Source organism: Myodes glareolus, chromosome 19 (genome assembly GCF_982192425.1).
Source record: "Myodes glareolus chromosome 19, mMyoGla1.1, whole genome shotgun sequence".
Lineage (NCBI taxonomy): Eukaryota > Metazoa > Chordata > Mammalia > Rodentia > Cricetidae > Myodes > Myodes glareolus.
The window spans coordinates 64,542,497-64,567,426 of NC_142044.1; the positions used below are offsets into that span (position 1 = coordinate 64,542,497).

Genomic DNA, 24,930 nt, shown 5'->3' on the forward strand with positions numbered 1-24,930 from the left:
AACTTGTCCTGGTATAAATCCCTTCATTTTAAACCTCATTACAGCTGCCGGTTTAAGTAAAGATGCATGCCAATTAGGCAGTCATTTCTTCACTCGGAAAGGAGAAGCAGGGAGAGACTGAGGAGTTTGTTGAGGGACTGATGTTCTAGAGCCACGATTTGAACCTAGGTACCTGGTAGCCTTCACCTCACTTCTAGAAGTTGGCCTTCCTGATTAGGAACTGGGTTCCCATTCTAGGAATTCCTTGCTTAGGTTAGGAGTGTGGGTTCCTTGAGACCAGGGAGACTCAGAGAGTCTTACAGTCTGGGTACCTCCAGGCTCTGGGGCTGAGCTGGAACCCTGGAACGAGGAAGAGGTGCTTTGCCTGTCCTCACAGGGTCCACTTTCTCTCTGGTACCCATCTGGTACCCACCCCTGTGTTCCTGGGACTTCAGGAAGCGGTGGTATAGTGGCAGTGGCAGCATGCATTCTTGATTCTGAGTTACCCAGGTGTTGTTCATAGCTCCTGGCCACCTTCATGTCCTTCATGTCCTTTTGGGACCTGGGTCCTGCCCCTATTCTGACTCTTAGTTTCCCCAGCTATGTTGTTTCAGGAGCATGTCCTTGATGGCTGTTTGCTCCTGACTTCACACTAATTTCCTCCATAGGCCACCATGGACAGAGGCCAGTCCCTGCCCCTCCCTGGTGACTTGGCTGCATCCCTGCGCCCCCGAAGGCTGAGGGTATGGTGAGTGTTGGCAGAGTCCTGTTGGCCCATCCAGAATGGTAAGTACTGCTGCTGTCCTTGGTGCCCTCCTGGGGCCCTTGAGCAGTGGGGTAGGATGGGGGCAGAAGTGGGTGCAGGGCTGCCTGGAGAGGATGTGGTCTAGGGGGCTGGAGGGGGAAGCCCTGCCGAGGCGGCAGGCAAGCGAGGTTGCTAAGCATGGGAACATCTGATTTCTTCAGAGGTGGGGTGATGCGGGGGTGGGGACGGGGAAGCCTTATGTTCTTAACAGCTTAGGCTGAAAGCTCTGGGTCCAGGGCTCATGGGTGGATAGAGAGGAGGTGACAGCTGCTCTCAGGGCAGCGTGTGCATGGTTCCAGGAAGCTGAAGGGTTGGGTGGGTAGCTGAAGGCTGGGAGCACAGAAAGGGCATGTGGGTTTGGGGGTTGGCCTGTTTCCAGGGTGTAGGTACTGCACCAGGGAGGTACAGGGCCTGGACTATACCTGCCAAGCATGGGACCACCCCTGTCACCGTGGCGTTATTCATCCATTGTTCTTGAGAAGGAAAATCCCAAACCTGTGGCCATCCCCAAGGTGTGTCCTTGGCCATCTAATATGCCCTTCCACTTTGAGAGAGTTGCAGGGGATGTGACTTCTGATGACCCTGCAAGGAGGGAGAAAGTGAAACCAAGAATTCAGGCATGTGTGGCTCAGAGGCTGGCTGGTGGCGGAAGACAGACTTGTGCAGATAGGCTTTCTTACAGGGTCTCCTAGACCTGAGGCCCTGGGACAAGGCTAAAGGAACCCAAGATTTAGTCACCATGCCTAGGGGAGCTAGAATTCATCTTGGTGACCTGGACATAGGCCTGGTACTCTCTCCCTCTTTCCTTGGCACATGGGACCATCTTCAAGCAAGATGGGGCCATCTTCAAGCAACAATTCTTCAGGTTTGGGAGACTCTAGAGCAGAGGGTCTCAACCTTCCTAACGCTGTGATCCTTTAGTACGGCTCATGTTGTGCTGACCCCAAACGTGAAATGATTTTCGTTGCTACTTCGTCACTGTAATTTTGCTACTGTCATGAATTGTGATGCAAACATTTGTGTTTTCCAGTGCTCTTAGTTGATCCCTGTGAAAGGCTGTTTGGCCCACAGGTTGAGAACCACTGCTCTAGATGCTTGTAAGACCACTCATTGGCTCCCTCAGCATCCTCAGACTGGTGATTGTGGGGCAGGGTCTCATGGAGGTAGCTGGAGTAGGAAACAGGGTGTGAGGTCAGTCCGGAGGGAAGCAGGGGAGGCCTAGGGAACGGCTTCCGGGAGCTGGGCTGAGTGTGCACCTGGGAAACAGTGTCTTGTTGGCAGTGGGCTCTGTAACACCGACTTGGGTTGGGGACAGGGAGAATTACTGTAAGTGGAAGAGGCGTGTGGTCCTGGTCGGCAGAGGAGATCTGGACTTGCGAAGCACGTGAGTCAGGATGGCAGCAGGGGCCAGATGTCTCCCTCCTCTTGGCCCATGTTTCTACCCCCAGCCCTGACCTGGCTTCCTGAACACCAACCAGCCTTCCCATTGGGGGCAGCATTCTTGTTTGCCCTGTTGTCTGGGTAATATGACTGAGTGGAACTCCCATGTCAAATACATTGCCAGTGCTGCCCTGAGGGACTGTCAGCCAGAGCCCTGTGAGTGCTAGAACTGCTAGTCTTGTGACGTGGGCACCTGTTTGCCAGGCCTGGGCACGGGCCCAGGGTCACGCTCACTCTGGGGCTCCCGTCAGCTGACTATTCTGGGCTCTTGCTGACCTGGGCCAAAGTCAGGCCGCAGCCAAGAGGGCCCTGAGGCGGCTCTCCCGGTCCCCAGAGGCCAGCTCTGGTTTCTGCTATATAAACAGAAGGGGACACACTGGCTTGGGGACAGTTCCCATCCAGAGTCTGCTCTGTCAGTATATGGCCTCAGCTGGGAAGAGCAGGCTGTCACAGTTCCCCTCTGGGTTTCTCGAGGCTGTGGAAAGAGCCCCACTAACCCTGAATTCTTCCTTTGTTGTCTGGGTTTGGGAGGACGAGAGCTGGTAAGTTTGGGAAGTGGGGACACTGAGGCACAAAAAACTGGGCTGTTTGGATTCCCTTTCCCACTCTGCCCATCTTGCCAGGTGTTTTCCAGGTGGACGGCATGCTGAGTGAGTCCTTTGGCTTTGAGGGGAGGGGGAAGAGGGCGACTGAGGATGTTAGACGGTCGTGGAAATGGAGCTGTAGCAGGGCCGCACTCGGTGATGGAAATCAGACCTGGGGATGCTTCAGGACTGACAGACTTGCCCTCTGCTTCTCCGAGAGACTGCCCACAGGTTGTCCATGTGGCCTGGTGGAGGCCTCGAGGTTGCTCAAGTAGAGGGGAAATAAAGTGATCTAGATGCCTGTCAGGGGATCTCAGGGTTGCCCTCTGGCTAGGGACCCAGGCTCCCTGTCCTGTTGGGCTATCTCAAGATTGCTCTCTGAGTAGGGACCTGGGCTCTCTGTCCTGTAGAAACCGGCCACTGGGCTGAGGGGTAGATCTCTTGCTGTTCCCCATCTTGCTCACTCTCCTTGCTGTCAGTCCCATCTGGGAGCTGAGAAGCAGGGTTGTACTGAAGCCAGCTAGCCACAAACACGCTCCCTGGGACCTGGGCCAGAAGCAGCCTCTTACGTGGGAAGCTCCCACACTCTCCTCCTCCTTCAAGTTTCCCCTTCTGAACAGGGTCTCTAACTGAATCCAGAGCCTGCACTAAAAATACTTTAACAATAGGAAAGTGTGGCGGCCTTCCCTGCTCCTTATCAGGGAGGCTTTATTTTGAATTTGGCTTTGTGCTGAGGAGGTTGGGTGGGGAGGAGACCTTGGGTAGGGCTAAGGAGATTTGGTGGGTGTAGGAGTCCTGGTGGGATACCCTCCCAGGTGGAGAACTGGCTAGTAAAGATGCATCCAAAGAGCTTGTTAGGGGGACAAACGAGGTAGCCTTTCTCGAGGTCTTTGACCTCCTCTGTGCTTTCCTGCTCAGGCTGCCAGTCCTTGTTGAGGTCTAACCTTATTCCTATATACTGTGTATTATTTTCTTCAGCCTGGGAGGTAGGTGATGTGGAAAAGTCACAGGATTGCCGGAGGCTTCTGTGACCATGCTGACTTCCTTCAGTGATCAGTTTGCCGCCTCCTGCCAGTGTTAATCTAGCACTAGCTGCATTCCTCAGTGCTGGATAGAGCTTCTTGCCTTGCTCCTGCTTTCTCTCAGCCCCTCAGAGGGGAGGCGCTACTGTTTGGTTCTCAGAGAGGGAGACTGTAACCCTGGTCCCTGTCTGTCCCTTGCCACTTTGTGCTACAAATTTCCGACATCCAGGTCCGAGTGCTCTGTTCGGGTGTTCAACCTTCCCCTCCTCCAGTGAACTGAATTCCCCACCCATGGAACTTACAGTGTTCACATGGAAAATGATTTCGAAGGGGCCTAGGGACTTGGCCAGGTTTCACTACAAGGAGAAGGCTTGAAGCTCTTCCAGAGCTTGCCTGTATTTGAGGGAACAGGGTGCATGCTTTATGGGCTAACCTGGGAACTCAAACTGGAAACCTATTTTGTGGGGGAGTAAAAATATCTGGTCACTGCAGGGCCTGGAGAAGGACCAGCCGATGAGAGCCAGAAACCTGGTCTTGATCCTTCACCGAGGTTCCCAGAGCTGCCATGGGAAGCCCCTGGGGCAGCAGGTAACATTGCCCACCGCTAGGGCAGGAAGTGGAAGTGGCCTGGTCCTGGCAGCATGGGGCTGAGCAGGGGAAGCTCCTGGGGCCACTTCTCAGCAGGAGGAAACCAAGCTTACTCGACCCACCCCATGGGAAGAGCGTGGAGGCTGTTGGGTGGGGACAGTCTTAGTAAAAGTGGGGGAGGTTCCTGCCCTCCACATTACAGGGTGGGGCTCAGTCCAAGGGGCATGGGGCATCGTGGGAAAGGGCTGTGTGAGTCCACTTCCCCTATTCCCTGTTTACCCAACTGAGGAATGATGGTGGACGTTGCTAGCTCAGGCCACTTAGTGTTGGAGGGTAAAGGCCATAAAAGAAAAGGCCTCTGCGGAGGGGAGGTGGCCATCACCCTCTTGTTGCTCACACATAGGTGGGGATGGAGCTGAGCTTGAGTCTGTAATTCCCTATCATACGGTTTCTTCCTCCTCATCCTGTCCCCCCCAGCTAGGATTACAGGTGCTTTTCTAATGTCATTATGGTTCAGCTCCTCCTAACTCCCTGTGTCACCATTGATAGAACAGATGTCTAATGAGAAACAGCTACTATGATTTCAGAAGCATACACTTGAGTGAACTTGAACTCAGTCAAATCCAGCTGCATCTGCACCCACTTACACCAGTGGTCTCAACCTTCCGAATGCTGCGACCCTTCCTTATGCCATGGTGACCTCCAACCATAAAATTATTCTCGTTACCACTTCATAACTGTAATTTGGCTACTGTTAAGAATTGTAATGTAAATATCTGTATTTTCTGACCCATGTGAAATGACTGTTCTACCCCCAAAGGGGTCGTGACCTCACAGGTTAAGATCCACTGTCATAGGGTAAAAGCTTGGGAATGTAGTCTAGTCTGGTGACCTCTCTAGAACCAACACAGTTGGGGCACAATCATCCAAATCAGGAACTGGCGTGCTTCTAGCCCCATCACGGACTCCCATGGAGACACCTGTAACAGGTGGCCATAACTGATCTGTGGTGGATTCACAGGAATCCAGGCCAAGGCAGTGTGGTCAGCAAGAGCATGGAACCGGAGTTAGAGGAATCTGTTTGTAAAATGGAGGCTGTGATTTCGAGCTCAGTCAGAATGGGCGGGAAGAGGGCTAAATGGGTGGATTCGGGTTTGGTATCTTGGCCCAAAGTCTGGCTCTTTTTAGTGTCTTGTTTCTGGACTTACCTCCTACTGGTAAGTCTTTTACCAGTGGGAAAAGACTTATTGGGAGTTGGGTGGCCCAGGAGCTGAAGTCAGAGGCCAGACAGGATTCCAGCACTGGCTGAGCTCCCAGGAATCAGCTGAAGGGCCTCGTAGGGCTGGGTGCTGGTGTGTCTTGGTGGGTTGGGCTCTGCTGTGGGCCTGACTGCACAGCGCTGGCTTTTGTCTGCAGACTGTTACCTCTCTTCCCTACCCTCCATGGGCTGCAGGTGTTCGTCTCTAGTTTTGGACACAGCTCCCAGCATTACTTGTTTCTCCTGCCTCCAGTGAACAGTTGATCCTGGTGTGAGTCCTGAAAGCAAGACCTGGTGCTCCTTTGAGAGGTTTCTGTCTAGTCTGGATCCAGGTTTGCTCTAGGTCTCCCAGAGGTCGCGTCAGTCATGTTCCTACTTCCACCTCGCAGAGCCCTAGGTTTCTCTTCTTGAGCAGCCTCTGCTCAGCCTCGAAGCCTGACATGCCCCCAAGTCCTTTTTGCTTTTCTTCTCTCTGCGCTAGGCTGCATGCATCGCTCTGGTACCTGTATGGGTGGCCCCAGCTTTGTCTCACAGAGGAGCTCCTTCTCCTTACTGATGACTTGGAGTGGCCTGAGTTCAGACCTCCAGCGTCACGCTTCCACACAGTGGCTGTAGTTCCTTATTGTCCTCTAGCGTTGGGGCAGCAAGAGGGCAGCCTCTACAGTGTGCAGTGGCTCGAGGGGTTGGCCTGGGTGACGGTGCAGTGTGGGGGTATCCATAGTGAGTTCCCTGGTACTTACATGTCAGCTTCTACAGGGTGGTCTGTGCCACTTTGTGCAAAGGCAAAATAGCGGGGAGGGAGGAGGATGCTGGAACTCAAGCTTGGAGCTAAGACTGGGCCTCAGCACACCCTGGTGAAGACAAGACAGTGCACCTGCTGTTGATGGCAGGTACTAAAGCCAATTTGGAAGTAGAGGGAGGCATCCAGGGTTGGGTGGAGAGAGAAGGTGGGGAGCAGGGGGCACAACCAGAGCAGGCATGCTACTCCTCATTGAACCCCTGGATCCTGTCGTCAAATGATAGCAGTGCCTTCCATATTTAAACAAAAGGCTCAAGGAGAGAAACATCTAACTCTGATGGTGTGAGGGAAAGATCAGGATGCTTCCAGTTTACATGTCCCTATCACACTTCAGCTTTCCCCAGGCGGCCTAAAAACTCTTTGGAAGATGGCTTGACAAAGTTCAGAGCTGTGGACTCAGTAACAGCAAGACTGCATGCTGGCTTGGGGGTTCTGGTTTAACTTCTGATCAGGTCGCTGAATGACACCAGCAATGTCTGAAAGCTGTTCCATATGTGGTGAAGATTTAGAAGGCAGCGACGGGCTAGTTAGGGAGGTCTTTCCTGGAGAGGGGATGGAATCCAGGTTACAAATGCCAGGCAAACATTCTAGCACTGAGCTACACCCTCAGTCCATTTTCTTTTTCCTTCCTTCCTTCCTTCCTTCCTTCCTTCCTTCCTTCCTTCCTTCCTTCCTTCCTTCCTTCCTTCCTTTTTAAAGGAGGTATGGCCAGAAAGGGAGGTCGCTGGGTATTCCCAGTTAAGGCTGCTGTACCAGTGGCCTGGCCTTGGTTGTGGTTGGCAGCAGAAATGAGGGTGTAGGGACAGACAGATATTTCAAAGAATTCCAGTTTGGGAAAGTTGTAGGATATGCTCTAAACCTCTGAGCCATCTCTCCAGACTCCTTTTTCTTACATTACTAGCAAATGAGCACTCCCCAAGCTTGAGCTGTACTGGGCACATGGGGAAGGTGATAGCTGAACAGAGAAATAGGCTCCAGGTGGCTGCAGCCTGGTCTGCATGTGAGTAAAGTCCTGGAAGGCTCGGCACTGCCAGTGGTAACTAGTTAGAGCCGCTCTCTTCCCTGCTGAGGGAATTGGCATGAGGGCGTGAAAAGAGCCCCTTGGAGATGGCCATGGGTTCAGCTCCAGTGTGCCACCACCTAGCTGAGTGACCTTGAGCAAATGTCATTATGTTTCTGGGTCTATTTATAAAATGGGGAAGAGTTGGCATGGGTTTGGAGATTTCTCAGGCTCCACCCGGTTCTGAAATTCGGCAATTTCTCAACTAGGGTGCATCCATCTTGCGAAGGGTTAGTTAGGGAGGCCCCTGGTGAGAAACTACCATCAGTCCGTCGCAGAATCTGTTGGGCTAGGACAAAGCCATGCCCTTTGGGAAGAAACTTTGAAAGCCAGATCGTCCTTCGCCAGGAGCAAGGCTAGGGTTCTAGTTGCCATCCCTGGGGCCAGAGACCTTGCTGGGCAAGACGCGTCAAGTGCATAGCATTGCAGCAACGCTGAGGCAGGGGCACAGCCCACCTTCCCATCTCCTGGGTGTGTCCCAGAGTTGCTTGCCTCTGCTCTTGACTACTCTGGCTGCCGGCAGTGGCAGAGTGACACCCTAGGTGCCCAGGACAGGCTGGGAAAGGGGCAAAGGCGGAGCAAAGTCCGGGGTAGGAGTGGGCAGGAGGGAGCGAGCGCGGTAGGCACTGGGAGCAGCTGGAGGGGAGGAGATCCTGCTCGGGGAAGCCCTGCGGGTGCGGCTCTACAACACCCCCTCCTCCCGGTCGGTTATTTCGGACCCCGGGACCCGATCCCGGGTCCGGCTTGGGGAGCCTAGCAGGTATGGAAGCTGCTATATTTAGCCTGCGCGACGGGCGAGAGGAAAACTATTTATAGATCAAACAATCCGCACTCCCTGCGTCAATGGAACCCCGCGTGCGTCACGCGCACAGACATTCCAGGCCCCCCCCTCTTCGCCCCGCCCCCTCGGGCTCCCCGTCCCTGCGCCTCCTCCTGGCCGCCTCCCGCCGGAACCGCGCCGCCCCCCGCGCCCTTGTATGGCCAAAGCTCGCCGGGCCGCGTGCGTCAGTGGCGCCCCCGCCCCTCCCCATGCGTCACGGAGCGCTTAAGAGGAGGGTCGGGCTCGCCAGGGGAGCCCCAGTGCAGGAGGCGGTGAAAGTTGGGGGAGTGTGCGAGAAGGACTGCGGAGCGCACGCGGGACCGGGCTGCGACTGGGTCGCTGGTCCCGGCCAGGGGGAACAGCAGTCAGTCGGGTAAGTATCCCGCGGGGAGTGTACGTCTGTTTCTATGGGTGGTGCACGAAAGAGATGGGTGTACGCGCGGGCGGAAAGGATGTCTTCAAGTCGGCTTGCGAGGATGGGTGTGTAAAGTGCATCTGTGGAATAGAGTGAGCTCGGGCTTGAGGTTTGGGGACTGGGTAAAGGGTCTGCAAGGTGGTTGGCGCAGGTAGGTAGTGGAGGCTTGTCCAGCGGTTGTTTTTTGCCTTGGTTTGGTTTTCCCCAGGGCGCCCAAAGATGCACACAGTCCTCTGTGTTTGGGTGCTGATTGTGGGGGGGGGGGTGTCCGAGCATCTTGCGTGGAGAAGATATACAGTAGAGCTTCCGCGCTGCAGGGATCCATCCAATTCCGTATAGGATTGGATTTCCTCGCGTCTCCCTCCTAGGCTGTTAGCCCCCTTCACAGTTGTTTACTTAACACTTTATAGGCTGTAAAATTTCAGATTTCCCCTACCGAACTTTCTGTCTGATCGGCGCAGGAAGACCTGAGGATTGCTGAAGGAAATGGCTAGCTAGATTGGCGGGGGTAATTGCTGTGTTGGACTAAGTTGGCAGGGTCAGGGTGTCTAGAAACATAGGAAGGATGTTTTAGCCCTACCCTGGAGCAGTCGGAGGTGGGGGAAGGGGCACGTGGAGACTGGGTGGAAGTTACTTACGCTGGAGTCTTAGTGTGATACTGACTAGGGGATAACCCTCTTGTCAGTCCACATTGGCTTGCAGATCACCCCAATAGTCCCTGTTGAATCTGTTAAGTAGCGTGCAGCCTGAGGCTTGTTCACCTAACAGGTGCAAGACACCGTGTTGCCAGAACCTGCCCTAAGCCGGATTCTCCCACTCCCTCCTTCAACCCCGCCTCTTCCTCCTCCTCCCCTTGGGACTACCCCCCCACACACCAGGAGGCTAGATACAGGTCTCTATCTTGTGTGCGTTGCAGACTGTATGCCTGAAGCAGGGTAGATTGGTGGGGGTTGATCCGGATGTAGGATGTCCAAGTGGAGAAACAGGATTTGAATGAGGCTGGAACAAATACCCAGTCCTGACTGGCTGCCACTCTTCTTCCTCCACCCCCAGTCCATCCCTGCCTAGGCTTCTGCTCACAAGCAGAGGCAGAAGTGGCCATGTTTATTTCTCACAGGTGCTGTATGCCTGAGGGAAACGCCACAGGGCAGACAGGGCTGGAACTTGGGGGTACTATTGTTTGGGTGGTTGCATGTCAGGCCAAGGGTGGAACTGCCCTGTCCAGGCAACTAGGGGTGGGGTGGTCATGGAAGAAATACTGGACCAGAGGGCTTCAAGAGCTTCTGGACAGCAAGCGGTGATAGTCTTTGCCCTGTTACCACCCCATCTCCTGTGCCAGCTTGAGTTCCTGTGTGGCTTGCCGTTTCAGCTAGGAAGGCTAGGACTGTTCCAGACTCCAGACTTGGAGTTTGGAAAGGACACGAGGTCCTGGAGCTGCCTCTGCAGTATTTCTCACCAGGCGGAAACATTTCTATCTCTGATCTTTCAGGTGCTCACTTTGGGGAGGGAGAGTGTGACTTTGCCAAGCCCCTGAATGCTATAAAAAACAGACATCTGCTTTAGCAGAGGAACATAGGCAGGGATAGGTTGTCTTCATGTACCTACCAATAGGCCCCTGCACTCTGCTACCAAGCTTGTAGCTCCTGCTGGACTCTGAGTGTCCTCTTATAAAAACGACTCGGTTAGCTGAGAAATTCCTTTTGAGGGTGATCCTTTCTCCTGTGTGTCCAGAGGTTCCTTTCTGGGTCTACCTGCTCAGTCCCTCACCTCCCTTCAGTATATGGTATTTAAGACTTTATTCTTAATTATTTTTAAGATAGTAAAAATTATCTTAAATGTGTGTGTGTGTGTGTGTGTGTGTGTGTGTACACATGTGCACACGTGTGCACACACGAATCCTACAAGGGTAGAGGCATCAGATGCTCTGGAGCTGGAGTTGCAGATGGTTGTGAGCCGCCTGATGTGGGTACTGGTACTTGAACTTGGGTCCTCTGGAAGAGCAATGCCTGCCCTTAAACACTTGAGCCATTTCTCCAGCCCCCAGTGTGTGGTATTTAAACGTCTGTAGCTGTGTTACCCAATAATTCTTCCGACGCCTGGAAACATCCAGAAAGTACAGAGTTGGGGCACAGTCCCAAATAGTAGGACCCAGTGTCTGTGGGATCGGCACACAGGGCTGAGGCGGGGCAGGGATCTGGCGTTGCCTTGCTCCTAAAACCACTGTGGTAGACAGTTGCACCATGGCCCACAGCTTCTCCTCCATTTCCTGCATGTCTGGAGGCAGACATTGGGCGGAGGGGGTGGGGAGTGAGGAGGGGGTATGCAGAGTCTGGGGTGTGCCTGGGAATGTATTCCCAGGAAGTACCTGGTTGAAAAACCAGCAGATCTGCTCCTGGGGGCATGGAGCTCTGTGGGTTGCCTCTCCCAGCCCCCACCCTGAATAGGAGGCTGAGAGTTGGAGCTACACAGCTTCCCCCTGTTCCTGCAGGGAGGTGCTGGTTAGGTGCTTTCCGTAGGGTTCCCAGGCCCACTGGGATGTGGCTGGCCTTCCGACTGTGCTCCCTGGGTCTCTGGCCATGAGCTTTGTGGCTCATAGTGAGATAGTGTCGGGGGAGGGGGGAGATGAGGATTCCTGGATTCCGTGGTCCTGCCACCTGGCTGCCTTGGGGTCTATCCAGCTTTTTGCTTCTTCTTACTGGCTCCTCCCCTTCCTCCGTGGGTCTCCTCCTCCAGAGATGCCCTGTATCCAGGCCCAATATGGAACACCAGCAACAAGCCCAGGACCGCGTGACTACCTGACGAGTGACCCCCTGGCCCTTGAGTTCAGCAAGCCTACCATGGACCTGGCCAGCCCTGAGGCAGCGCCCACTGCACCCACTACCCTGCCCAGCTTCAGCACCTTCATGGACGGGTACGCTGGAGAGTTTGACACCTTCCTGTACCAGCTGCCGGGGACAACCCAGCCATGCTCCTCAGCTTCTTCGTCAGCTTCCTCCACGTCTTCTTCCTCATCCTCAGCCACCTCTCCCGCCTCTGCTTCCTTCAAGTTCGAGGACTTCCAGGTGTATGGCTGTTACCCCGGCACCCTGAGTGGCCCATTAGATGAGACCCTGTCCTCCAGCGGCTCCGATTACTATGGCAGTCCCTGCTCAGCCCCCTCGCCATCTACACCCAGCTTCCAACCACCCCAGCTCTCTCCCTGGGATGGCTCATTTGGCCACTTCTCCCCCAGCCAGACTTATGAAGGCCTTCGGGCGTGGACAGAGCAGTTGCCTAAGGCTTCTGGGCCTCCACCACCTCCAACCTTCTTCTCCTTCAGTCCCCCAACGGGTCCCAGCCCCAGCCTGGCCCAGAGTTCTCTCAAGCTCTTCTCGCCTCCATCCACCCACCAGCTTGGGAAGGGAGAGAGCTATTCCATGCCAGCGGCTTTCCCTGGCTTGTCACCCACTTCTCCGAACCTTGACACTTCCGGGATTCTGGATGCACCTGTGACTTCCACCAAGGCCCGGAGTGGGGCTTCAGGTGGCAGTGAAGGCCGCTGTGCTGTTTGTGGGGACAACGCTTCCTGCCAGCATTACGGGGTCCGCACCTGTGAGGGCTGCAAGGGTTTCTTCAAGGTATTTTGCCATTTTGGGGTGCCTACAACTTGTTGGAAGTGGGAGTGGAGTGGGCCATCACATTGAGATCTGAAATAGCCTTCACAGCTGGTTCTGTTCTGCAGGAATCGGGGACAGTTGTATCATTTTCCCAGGGACCCACCAATTTCAGACCTGGGACCCTTCCTTCACAAGGGCCCACAGATCTGTAGGTCTGCAGAAAGCTAAGGAAGGGGGCAGAAGGTGTGGCCTGCAGTGGTGGTCAGGAAAAGAAAATCTCGTGGGCAGCCTCTGGTTCTGCTCTGCCCCCACCCTCACCCTGGTAACAAGGGGGCCACAGGCTCTTGTGTTCCTGGCACTGGATGAAAGAGTCCAGGCAGAGGGTTTGGTTCTTGCAGGCTGGGGGTGGACTTAGGAACAGGCTGTGTGTTTGTCCCAGTGCTGGGTGCCCGCTTGGCTTCCCTTCTCCACCCCCATCCCCTTAGCACTCTCTTCCTTGTCCCAGGAAAGGGCAGGTGGACACAGGCAGACACCTGTTCAGAACGGGTGTCTGGACAGCCTTAGGAGTCCCTAGCATAGTCTTGGGTTCTGGGATCTTTCTTTTGAGGCAGAATCCTCCCCCAATGTGTCCCAGACTTCTCTCCCCCCTCTGGACCTCCATTTCTCCCTCCCCTGCACCCAAATGTTAGGAAAATAGCTATGAACAGAGGGTGCTTTTGTCTGCGTCGGCAGCAGGATCGGAACGGTCCCCTCCCCTAGGCCTCCCCCCCCCCCCATGCTCTGACAGCCTGTTCCGTGTTGCCCCCCCTCCAGCGTACAGTGCAGAAAAGTGCCAAGTACATCTGCCTGGCAAACAAGGACTGCCCTGTGGACAAGAGGCGGCGGAACCGCTGCCAGTTCTGTCGCTTCCAGAAGTGCCTGGCTGTGGGCATGGTGAAGGAAGGTGGGTGGTTAGATGGGGCCCTTGGCATAAGTGACCCGATAGGGTGGGGGGCAGCCAGGGTTACCAGGCATCCACACCTGATCCCAGCTCCCACCTCTAGACGCCAGCCCCTAAAAGCAGACGGCAGCTTCCACCTGCCTTGCTGGCAAGGGTGGGGTGGGCCTGAGTTCTCCATTTTTGACTTCTCAGAAGTGGTGTGTATAGTGTGGGCTGAACACTCCTTCTCCAGATTCCTTCATTTCCTACTTCATTAGTGCCTGTTTCTCTGCAGTTGTCCGGACAGACAGCCTAAAGGGGCGGCGTGGCCGGCTGCCTTCCAAACCCAAACAACCCCCGGACGCCCCTCCTACCAATCTCCTTACTTCTCTCATCCGGGCACATTTGGACTCTGGGCCTAGCACTGCCAAGTTGGATTATTCCAAGGTGAGGTCCCGCCCACCCACCCTGCTTCTGGGAACATATGCTGCAGTGTCTTTGTGCATGTTAGGGAAGCTTCTCTTTCCAGGACAACATTAGAAAATGGGGAACCCCCTTGGCATTGACCAGCTGGAGACATGCCCTGGGGTGGACTTGGAGTCGGGGAATCGGTTACAAACAACTGCTGTAGCCCTGGGTTTCCCTGTGGGGATTGCCGAGCACATGGGCCAGTGTAGGGCTCATTTGCATTCCTGGATCTGGTGTCCCAGGGGGACACAGCCACAGCGGTGTGGTGTGTGTAGCAGCGGGTGGTGCTTACCTCCTCGCGGCCCCTCTCAGTTCCAGGAGCTGGTGCTGCCCCGCTTCGGGAAGGAAGATGCAGGCGATGTGCAGCAGTTTTATGACTTGCTCACGGGTTCCCTGGAAGTTACCCGAAAATGGGCAGAGAAGATCCCTGGCTTTGCCCAGCTTTCCTCTGGAGACCAAGATCTGCTGCTGGAGTCAGCCTTCCTGGAACTCTTCGTTCTCCGCCTGGCTTACCGGTGAGCTGCCCACCCTCCATCCTCCTGGTCCTAGCCCTGCTGCCCCAGCCTGTCCGCACCCGAGACCTGACTGTCATCTACCTCCTGCCAGATCTAAGCCTGGTGAAGGGAAGCTCGTCTTTTGCTCAGGCCTGGTGCTACACCGGCTGCAGTGTGCCCGAGGCTTTGGCACCTGGATTGACAGCATCCTAGCCTTCTCACGGTCCCTGCATAGCTTGGCTGTTGATGTCCCTGCCTTTGCCTGCCTGTCTGCTCTGGTCCTTATCACTGGTGAGTAGCAAGCACCAGACTGAGCCCAAGGGTTGCAGGTCTATTGGGTAGGTGGCATCTAGCACTCTGGGACCTCCAGAGTGCCTGCAGCATTTGGGATGCCAGGACCCGAAGAGGGACTCAGCTGTGTCTGTCTCTAAAGCTCACATCAACCTTCGAATGACCCCAGACTCCCCGAGATACAGCCTTAGATGCTGGGTATCTGGTGTAGGGTTTCAGTTAGTTTTGAAGTCTCCCTGTCAATCAATCTTACAGCACATAGAAAAGTGCATGCGTGAAGTTCTCACACGCTGCACTTGGATAGCCAGCACTGTGGTCCAGAAATAGAGGAGCAGCCTCAGCTTTGTTAGGCTCCCTCCCTTTCTCGTCTCTGTAAGAGGCAGCCACTCCACCAGCCACAATGGTTGTGTGTTGTGGCTATTGGTATATGTATATCACGGTGGAAGGGCTCCGTAGCTACAATGGCTGTGTGTGTTGTGGGTACTGGTATATGTATCACAGTGGTGACACATGTAGAGGTTCCTGGTCTCTTCTTCTACCTCCTTTTGCACGTAAATTTCTTAGAGGACCTCTCTGAATAGAACAAAATCAAAAGAGCTGGGGCTTGAAGGGGTAATGAGGCCTATACTTGGCTCTCCTTGATGGCAGCCCTAAGTCACTCCTGTGAAGCTCGGCTTTCTTAGAACTATGTAGAATTGTACCCTAGAAAACCTGGATTAGGGTTTTAGTTTGATTCCAAGCTGTCTGGGCCTCATTCTCTCTTGGGATGTTGGAAACAATGGTTTTAGATGCTAACCAGTCAGGGGAATGGGTTCTTGTGGCACATGCTAGGGGAGCTGGGCGAGTTTGTGGGGAGGGGGGTCCACTGAGTGGCTTACCCTGCATTCCCTGCTGCAGACCGACACGGGCTACAGGATCCTCGGCGCGTGGAGGAGATGCAGAATTGCATTGTCAGCTGCCTGAAGGAGCACATGGCTACTGTGTTGGGAGAGCCACAGCCAGCCAGCTGCCTGTCTCGTCTTCTGGGCAAACTGCCTGAGCTTCGGACCCTGTGCACCCAAGGCCGGCAGCGCATCTTATACCTCAAGCTGGAGGACTTGGTGCCCCCTCCACCTATTGTGGACAAGATCTTTATGGACACGTTGTCTTTCTGATCCCTACCCGAACGTGTGCACACATGTGTGTGCTCTCTCATGTCACCCATGTGCCTTTAAGTCCACGGATCCCCAAAACACCCCGCTCCCAGCCTGGTTTTGAGCTAAGACCGACTTGCCTCCTCACTCCAGAAGATGTACAGGGCGCTCAAGATCTGGGGGAGGGTGTGTATTCATGGGGGTGACCCCACTATTTGTCTTATCCCTGTAGCTCAGTCCTGGCCTTCGTGGTTCTTTTGTAAGATACACATTTTTAACACGTGCCACTCTGCTGTAAATGAGCTGACGTTGCTGTAAATACAGAAAGGAAGAGGTGAGGTGGGGATTGGGAGGAAGGGATGGGGCCCTCACCAGCCTGGGCAAGCCTTTCAGCCTCCACCTTGAGATCTCTTCTACTTTCCTTCCACATGTACATAGCTGTCACTCAAGGTGAATGGCAGATTCTGATTTATATTTGTGTATTTTTCCTGGATTTATAGGATGTGACTTTTCTGATTAATATATTTAATATATTGAATAAAAAAATAGACATGTAACTGAAATTGAGTCCTTTCTCTGATGTCACGGCACAGTCACTGCACTTACATAAGAGATGGCAATGGCACCGGGCACATCTTAGCTGTCGCCAACGAGCTGGTGAGCCTCAGCTGCTCCCTTGTAGGTGGCAGGTCACGATGAAGCCCGCTTCACGTAGTCATTAAGCGAAACTCTGGAACTAGCTTTCCTCTCTGACGCAAGCACACGTCTGTCTGTGCAGCACATATGGTGTAGACTTGCTGTGTAGCTCAGCTGGCTTCACGCTGATGGTACTCCTACTTCCTCTTCCTGAGTAGCACCTGACTATACATGTGCACCCTGTGCTTCCATGTGGAGCTAGTTTCTAATGTGGGAAGCCTGCTGGCTGATGGGCCCATGGTGGCTAAAGTATTTTTTAAAATATTTATTGATTAAAAAAGAAAAAAGCTGGATGGTGGTGGTGGTGCATGCCTTTTATCCTAGCACTCGGGAGGCAGAGGCAGGTGGATCTGTGAGTTCAAGGCCAGCCTGTTCTACAGAGTGAGTTCCAGTACAGGCTCCAAAGCTACAGAGAAACCCTGTCTCGAAAAACAAAAACAAACAAACAAAAAGAAAAGAAAAGGAAAAAAAGCTCATGGTTTTAGCTAGGTGGTGGTGGTGGTGCACACCTTTAATCCCAGCACTAGGGAGGCAGAGGCAGGTGGATCTCTGTGGGTCCATAGACGAGTTGCAGAACAGCCAAGGCTAAATGGAGAAACCCTGTATAGAAAAAAACATTTCTGTGGGGGGCTGGAGAGATGGCTCGGAGATTAAAAGTGTTACCTGCTCTTCCAAAGGTCCTGAGTTCAATTCCCAGCAACCACATGGTGGCTCACAACCATCTGTAATGGGGTCTGGTGCCCTCTTCTGGCCTGCAGGCATACACACAGAATATTGTATACATAATAAATAAATATTTTTTAGAAAAACATTGCTGTGTGTGCACGCACATGAGCATGCATGTCTATGTATGTGTGTATGTGTACCTATTTACCATAGCATGTGTATGGAAGTCAGAAAACAACTTGGAGGAGTTGGGTCTCTTTTACCATGTGAGTCCCAGTTTGAAGGTAAGTTGTTTTTTTTTTTTTAATATTTTACTTTAGTTTTTTTAAACTTATTTTATGAGCACTGGTGTTTTGCATATCCTTGCATTTGCATGCATATCCTTGTGAGGGTGTCAGGTCCCCTGAAATTGAAGTTACAGATAGCTGTGAGCTGCCATGTAGGTGCTGGGAATTGAACCCAGGGCCTCTGGAAGAGCAGCCAGTGCTCTTAACCATTGAGCCATCTCTCCAGCCCCTGTGGTGCTTTGAACCACCTGAGTCAGAACTTTTAAATTTGGAGGTGGCGGAAGGCGGTGATGCTGTTGGCCTCATATACACTCGGCAACACTCTACCATTAAGTTGTATCTCCAGGCCGCTGATTTCTTGGTTTGTACATTTGTAAAAACAGAAAGAGTACCAGGCCTATCCTCATAGTGCTTTCTGGGTCAGAGGCATGTGTTGATGTGTGTTCCTGAGCCTAGGAACAGTGGCAGCTGTTCTTAATGTAAATTTAATTTAATCTCCATCCTCCATGTTCCCTCTGCGAGTCCCAGCAGCAGGCTCCATGCAGTGGGCAGTGCTTGGATTCCTGGCAGGAACTTTATTTATTTATTTTTTCGGTTTTTTAGAGATAGGGTTTCCCTGTGTAACAGTCCTAGCTGTCCTGGAACTAGCTCTTGTGGACCAGGCTGGCCTCAGACTCACAGGGATTCACCTGCCTCTGCCTCCCAAGTGCTGGGATTAAAGGCGTGCGCCACTACCACCCAGCGTTTGGCAGGAACTTAAGTGACACCTGTGCCCATGTCCTCAAAATGTTCTCCAGCCCTCTCACTGCTCAGCAGCTCAGGTAGCCGGCTAGGAAGCAGGTGCCGGTGCTGCAAATGTAGCTCGGTGAAGCAATGTTAGCTCCGAATGTGGGAGGCCCTGTGTTTGATAACCAGAACCTGAGGAGAAGTGGAGACGGTATCTAGAAAACCATGAATCTAAACTGACAGCAACCATAGGCCTGTGGCAGGCCGGCAAGAGGCAGGGCCTGACCACCTTCATTGTGTTTAGTTAGCATTGATTTATTTCCAGAATCTCACAGGAGCCCTGAAGGCAGGATGCTCAGGACACAGCCGTTCCTCACTACCCCTGCCTGACCCAAGACCCAAGGCAACATCTCCATGGCCTCTTGATGCTGAAAATTGGGTTAGACAGGGCAAAACCGTCTACTCGAGATTCGGAAAGAAGTGAGACCTCCTTCCAGGCTCGAACTCCACGTGATTCCCTAAGGAACTCTGGCCATGCACTCTTACTTGAGATCTGGGAATACATTTCAGCCTCAGGCCTAAAAAAGGTCCATGGGAAGACCATGTCTTGCATGGTGGGTTCCCCCGTGGTGCTGTGGACTTGCAAACATGGACTCTGGGGCACTAGTCCCGAGTGAGCTCCAACAGCACCCCAGTCACTTCTTCACCCAGCCTCAGTTTCCTCATTTCTTCAATGACCCTGGCTGGGAGCAGAATGGTAGCAGCTGACGGCCAGACTAGCTCCGTCTCATTTTCTGTGTGCCTTTAGTACCAATAAATGTAAAGACAGGATAGTGCCTGAGAAAGGCAGAAGGAGCCGTACTTTCATGCGCTTTATGGGTGGAGCCAAGGCGAGTCTCGGTCTTCACAGGACTTTAAGCTAGCCTGTTGAGCTGCAGTAGCTGTATTTTGACCTCCCGGCAGATGAAGACAATTGAGAACCCGATCCTTCGGCCTCCTCTACCTTACAGTCAGGAGCCACCATGACTTGCTTTTCTTTTTGGTTTGAGACAGTTTCACAGTGTAGCTCAGGCTGACTTTGAATTCTCACAACAATTCTCCTGCCTCAGCGCCCTGAGCGCTGGGATTATAGGCCTGTACCTAGATAAACATCAGCAGGTGTGTTTTATGAAAGATGCTAAACCTCTTCCAAGGAAAGAAATGACTTCCCCAGGGTTTGTAAGTGGCTGTACTGGGTGTGTGCAGTTTCTTGACCACTGGGCTGCCCAGCCTGTGCTTTGCGAATAAAAGACTCTCGATTGACAGCAGCTCCTTTCCAAGACTCTGGCACTTGGGGCACAGGGTGGGGGCTGATCTGCTACTCCTGCCCTGCCCCACCCGAAGGCTGGAGCCTGGAGGCAGCCTCTTTCTTTCCACCAGCAACTGGAAGAACTGGCCTCCAAGTCTTGCTAGGGGCTGAGAGGGCGAACAAGGGGGCATTGAGCCTAATGGGGCCTCACAATGGCGGCTCTGTCCTTGCTGGCCGGGGGCTGGGCCCGTTTCCGATGGGGACAATAGTCAAAAGGCAGTGACGCTGGCAGGGCCTGGAATCCCGGGCGGGATTTTCCAAGGCCTCAAAGCTTGCTGTTTGTCCTCATGGGAGACCCAGGAAACCTGCCTCCCTGCTGCCCCCGACCCACGCTGGGCCTAGTGCCCAGAGGCCCTAGTCCCCTCCCCAGCCCTGAGGTGACTGAGGTGGGCACAGCAGCAGTCCATTTTCCCTGTAGATCTGGGGTCCATGAGGATTGCCTCACGTCGGGCTACCCAGTCTCCATTTTGGAGACAGTGGTGGCGATCAGCCTTGAGATGAAAGTTGTTTGCTGTTGTTGAGGTGTACTGTCTACAGGGACCGCTCTTACCCAGCATGCTCTGCTTCATGACCCAGTAACGAACAGGGAAGCATGAGAGGGCTTGTGAGGTGGGAGGCCGCTTTGTGGTCCTGGACAGTGGACAGGCGATTGAGACAGGTCAGTGTTGTGTCCTGGCCAAGGGTGGTGGTTCATGGCTTCATAGGAGAGTTGAGCCAAGGATTCTAGAGGTCTTTAGCTTCCGGATCTGAGTGAGCCTGGTCCCTCCCCGACAAGTTTGACATGGAGGAGCGCAAGACCAATGGCTTCTTCAGAGCGTGAGAGGACAGGTGAAGTCTACCTACTTGGTTTCCAGTTGTGACCAGGCTTGTTCCTATTGCCCCAGAGCTCAGCTAACGGGCTCTTCTCTCGTCTATAAACCTGGGTTCAGCTTCAGGCGACCTCTAGCTCTACGCTAGACATAGGCTCTCGGGCTCCTGCCCATGCCCTTCCATAGCTCTAGGTTTGGGAACAGTCTGGTAAGGCCTAGCAGGAATTTAAACTTCAGAGCCACATGAAAGAAAAAGCTTCTTTACTGCCCCTTCTGAGACAGGCTCCCCAGCTGGACTTCAGGCTGGTCCTGCCTTCCAGGGGCTCCAGGAGCCCTTGGCCTTGGCCTCTGCCTTGTGCCGGCCTCCCCGAGCTCTTGCTACCTTGTCTTCCTCACCACTCTGGCTCCCCTCTTGTCCTGCTGGACCCTGAACCTGGCAGCCTAGGGGGCCACTTGAGGTCTCTTCAAGGACTGACCCAGACACTGGTAATATCTAGCCTCCACTCAGGACATAAATCAGGCTCCCTGTGGCTGTGGGGGTTGTGGGTGGCAGCTGAGCCAGTTAAGGGAGGGTGTTGGGGGGGGCAGTTCTGGTTGGTACATGCTGTGTTAGCAGGGAACGGTGCCCAACTGCAAGCCAGGCAGACCTGGTGCTGACTGGCCCTGCTTATCCAGCTTGGGGCCCCCACCCAGGAGACCAGTCTTGGGGTAACCAAGCAGGAAACCTGGATCCTTTCCCAGTGTGTCGGGGAGCTGGAACACCGTAAAGATAGAGGGCCCACATGTAGCATGAAACCAGGGCCAGAGAAACAGTCCCCAGGAAGAGACACAGACCCCAACCCTAATCAGAGCGATGAACTGGCCCTCTGCCAGGATGATCACATAGACTCCTTCCCCAGGAATGATAGACACACACCTGCCCTCAAAGAGACAAATGCATAGCTTTTTAAGGGAGGACTCTCTCTCCTGAGGGACAGACACACAGAATAAAGTCCCACTCACACCCGAGGGTGGCCCGACAAACAGGCCTTTGCAGGAGATGAACGTATAGCACTTGAAACACAAGAAGAAAGGGCAGATCCCTAAAAATCGTGCGGTCAGGCAGAGGACATGAGCACCCAGCCTGGTGAGGCTGGCAGGCTGGGGCCGGGAGTCTGATTTCTCACGATCCTTGCCACTTTCTCTACTGTCTTTTCCACTTTCTCCTTCGCTCGGACGCTTCCTCAGCCACAGAGGCCGGAGGCGGGAGGTGGAGGAACCCTTGCTTTGGTCCCAGGGGACCTTGTCAGAAAGGGACAGCTGGTCTTCTTTGCTCCCCATGGCCTAGACAGGGTCAGCAGAGATGGTTCTGACTATCCAGCAAGGCTGGCCACCGTCAGGAGCCCCCAGCCTGACGTCAGTCCCGCCCATTGTTGTTGCTGGGGCTTGAGTCACACCCTGTGACGCCACTGGGGTCAGCTCTGCAGCAGCTGGAGTGGCCTTCGGGGCCAGTTTCAGGGCTCAGTTCTCCCCCTGGGTACACCCCAGGATGAGGTGGGGCCATCTGAGGCCACATTCATCAGGCAACGCCAGCTGCCTGCTTCCAAGGACTTGGGTTGGTCTTCAAGGTCCCTCCCCAGGCCTTTGCTGCACGCACACAGCTGATAGCACCCTAGTCAGTGGCCTGCTGCCTGGCTGCTGGAACACCCAACTCTCGCGGAGGAATCTGCTGCCTCAGAGCTCCACTCTCAGTCTTCAGTGAGCCCTCCCTGCTGGCCTCTTCCCCTTCTCCAGAAAACCCTGGAGCTCCACGGCTTCCTGGCCCCCTCCCCCTCCTGCCCATCTGCTCAAGTTGCTGTCCAGTGCTCTCTGTGGTATTCTGGCGTTTCTTATGGTGTCTAGTCACTTCCCGCCTCTCTGAGAACTCCTTCTCTTAACACTGGTGGATTTCTTGTCTATTTTGTTTTGAGATGGTCTTTTTGCCATATGATCCAGGCTGGCCTGTGGACTCTATAGCCCAGGCTGGCCTTGAAGTCTTGATCCTTTTGCCTCGGGCTCCCACGGTCTGGGAGTACAGGCCTGTATTACCAAGCCTGGTTCTCTTTACTTTGAATATGTCCCTTTCCCTTTCAGGCCACCGGCATCTCCCTAGGATGACATCAGTAGCGCCCTCCTCACTCTTTCTGGCCCCACAGAACCTGCTGTCATTTCTTACAGACCATTTATTTTTCTTTCCATTTTATTTATTTATTTATTTATTTTGTTTTTTTTTTTTTTAATTTATTTAATTTTATGTGCACTGGTGTGAGGGTGTCAGATCCCCTGGAAATTGAGTTACAGACAGTTGTGAGCTGCATATGGGTGCTGGGAATTGAACCCAGGTCCTCTGGAAGAACAGCCAGTGCTCTTAACTGCTGAGCCATCTCTCCAGTCCCAACACTGAACTTTTATTTTTATTGATGTAGTTTTTTCTTTTTTTTATGATTTATTTATCTTTTATTTTATGTGCATTGGTGTGAAAGTGTCAGATCCCCTGGAACTGGATTTTCAGACAGTTGTGAGCTGCCATGTGGGTGCTGGGAATTGAACCCAGGTCCTCTGGAAGAGCAGTCAGTGCTCTTAACGGCTGAGCCATCTCTCCAGCCCCTATTTTGGTTTTTTGAGACAGGGTTTCTCTGTGGCTTTGGAGCCTATCCTGGAACTAGCTCTGTAAATCAGGCTGGCCTCGAACTCACAGAGATCTGTCTGCCTCTGCCTCCCAAGTGCTGGGATTAAAGGCATGAGCCACCATCGCCCAGCTAAACAACTGTATCTTGATCACAGAGGTCAAGGCATAGGATTGGAGAATTCATGCCACATACAACCATTCTTTTTGGCTAAGGCTGGACTATTCAGACAAGGACGGGACTCAAGGTTTTGGTGCCCTGGAAGAAGTCAGGAATGTCTGAGGAGACAAGGCTTGGCCAGCATGTGAAACCAGAGAGATGAAAGAATTCAGCTCAATGACAGGCAGCAAAGGCTCACCATGGAGGCTGGACTGTGGGGCAGGGAGAAGAGTGATGTGAAGAAGACAGGCATGCTATAGGCCTGTCATTTCCGTGCTGGGCGGGGTGGGGGTCAAGAATCACAAACCAGCCTTGAAAAGGCTTTATCAAAATCACCCATGCAACAGCAATACGAAAAACAACAACAGCAACAAAGTGAAACTCAGAAACTCAAGAGATGGCTGATGCCCCAGCCCTAAAGCAGTAAAGAATGCCCCTTGCAGGAGAATGAGGCTTTGATCAGGCTATACCTGATCAGATGATACCCGCCACACTAGGGAGGATCATCTACTTCATTTAGTCTACCACTTTCAAGTGTTACTCCCAACAGAAACTCCTTCACATGTATCTGACAAATGTCTGGGTGTGTTCCAGTCAAGTTGAAGGTGACATATACAGTTAACTATCACAGTAAACCAGGGCACACCAATGAGCCCCAGTTTCATGATCTGTAGGTTGGGGCTGGTGACTAGAGTTTTATCTCTCTTGAAGGGCACAGTTGTGGGTAAGTCAGCATTGCAGCATCTCTCAAGTGCAGCCATGCATGACCAGGACTGAATGGTGTCCTCGGTGGTGCCAGCAAAGATCCTGAGATAGAGGAGGGTGGAGTTGTGGCTTAGTGGTAGAGAATTCACCTAGGGTTCACAAGCCCCTACATCAATTTCACACACACACACACACACACACACACACACACACACACCCCTGGTTCTAACCCCCAGGAACCTTATTGTACTTACTCCTCCCGATCGATCAATAGAGTAATCTTTTATGCATTTTAGACTCCAAATTCAGCAGTATCCTGTGGCTTAAAACTGATGTGGTGGAAATCTGGCAAAGATAGTAAAGATCAAGGCGATTCCCTGCTGCTCAGTAGGTGCTGCATTTTTGACTCTTTCCTTTCTGGTTGGTGAGATGTATTAGAGAATGGTAGTGTGTGTGTAGGATTCTGCAGAAGGCAGATAGGTGAGCTTCTGTATTGGTAAAATGCATCCGTTTGAACTTAAGATCTGCTTTTTGCTAAGTAAGTGACTTAGCTTCTCTCATGGTCAATTTCTTATTCACCTTGTAGGATTGCTAGATACAAGACTTTCATTCACTGCTTTGGGAGATGAAATGTGTTTGGAGCAACTCAAGAGTGCCCCCTGTTGGAAGTTGAGGACAGCACGCTCTCCAGGAGCCAACAGCAACTGACTGAGTTCTGGCTTAACAACCACAAAGTCAACTAAACACGCTCCGAGAAATTATACAGCAGGAGCACTTAATTTGTATTCACAGAACACCTTATAGATCACAAAGATCTTTCTTGTAATCCTTCACTGAAGCCCGTTTATAAGGGAATTTTAAAAAGGGTGATGTCAGAGAAGCAACCGCGTAAGACTGTCAGCTGCTCAGGCATGATAAAACACCGAGTAGTGCTTCTGTATGGAGATAACTTAGGGAAATTAAGCCCCTTTTTCGAAATCTTCTTGTAGGAACCTGACTGTTAGGCACTTTAGGCCAGCACAAATTCGGCCACCCACTGAGCGTCGTGCAGCACACGGGCGTGCGCTCATCTCCTGGGAGCCCCTCAGACGTTAAGGCCTCGATCTTGGGATCCCTGCTGTTTTAGGGCTGTCAGCGCCAGCCGGGGACCACGTCTTGGTCGCCGATGACTCCGCTCGGCCACCAAGAGGCAGCGCAGAGTCCACCCGTCCCTTCTTT

The 24,930-nt window shown here is 53.1% G+C and overlaps 1 protein-coding gene across 2 annotated transcripts; it reads left to right on the top strand.

Annotated features, from left to right (window-relative positions):
- Positions 1-647: 647 nt before the first annotated feature.
- On the top strand, positions 648-16,234 carry Nr4a1 (nuclear receptor subfamily 4 group A member 1). Of its 2 annotated transcripts, none has more exons than XM_048449580.3 (7): positions 648-765; positions 11,504-12,387; positions 13,180-13,309; positions 13,581-13,732; positions 14,066-14,268; positions 14,360-14,538; positions 15,436-16,234. In XM_048449580.3, the coding sequence occupies exons 2-7, from the start codon at positions 11,506-11,508 to the stop codon at positions 15,690-15,692; spliced, it is 1,803 nt and encodes a 600-aa protein (XP_048305537.1). In that variant the 5' UTR covers positions 648-765; positions 11,504-11,505; the 3' UTR covers positions 15,693-16,234. The 2 variants fall into 2 exon arrangements, with proteins under 2 accessions (XP_048305537.1, XP_087755439.1); XM_087899313.1 differs by lacking the exon at positions 648-765 and adding an exon at positions 8,563-8,728.
- The last annotated feature ends 8,696 nt before the right edge of the window (positions 16,235-24,930 follow it).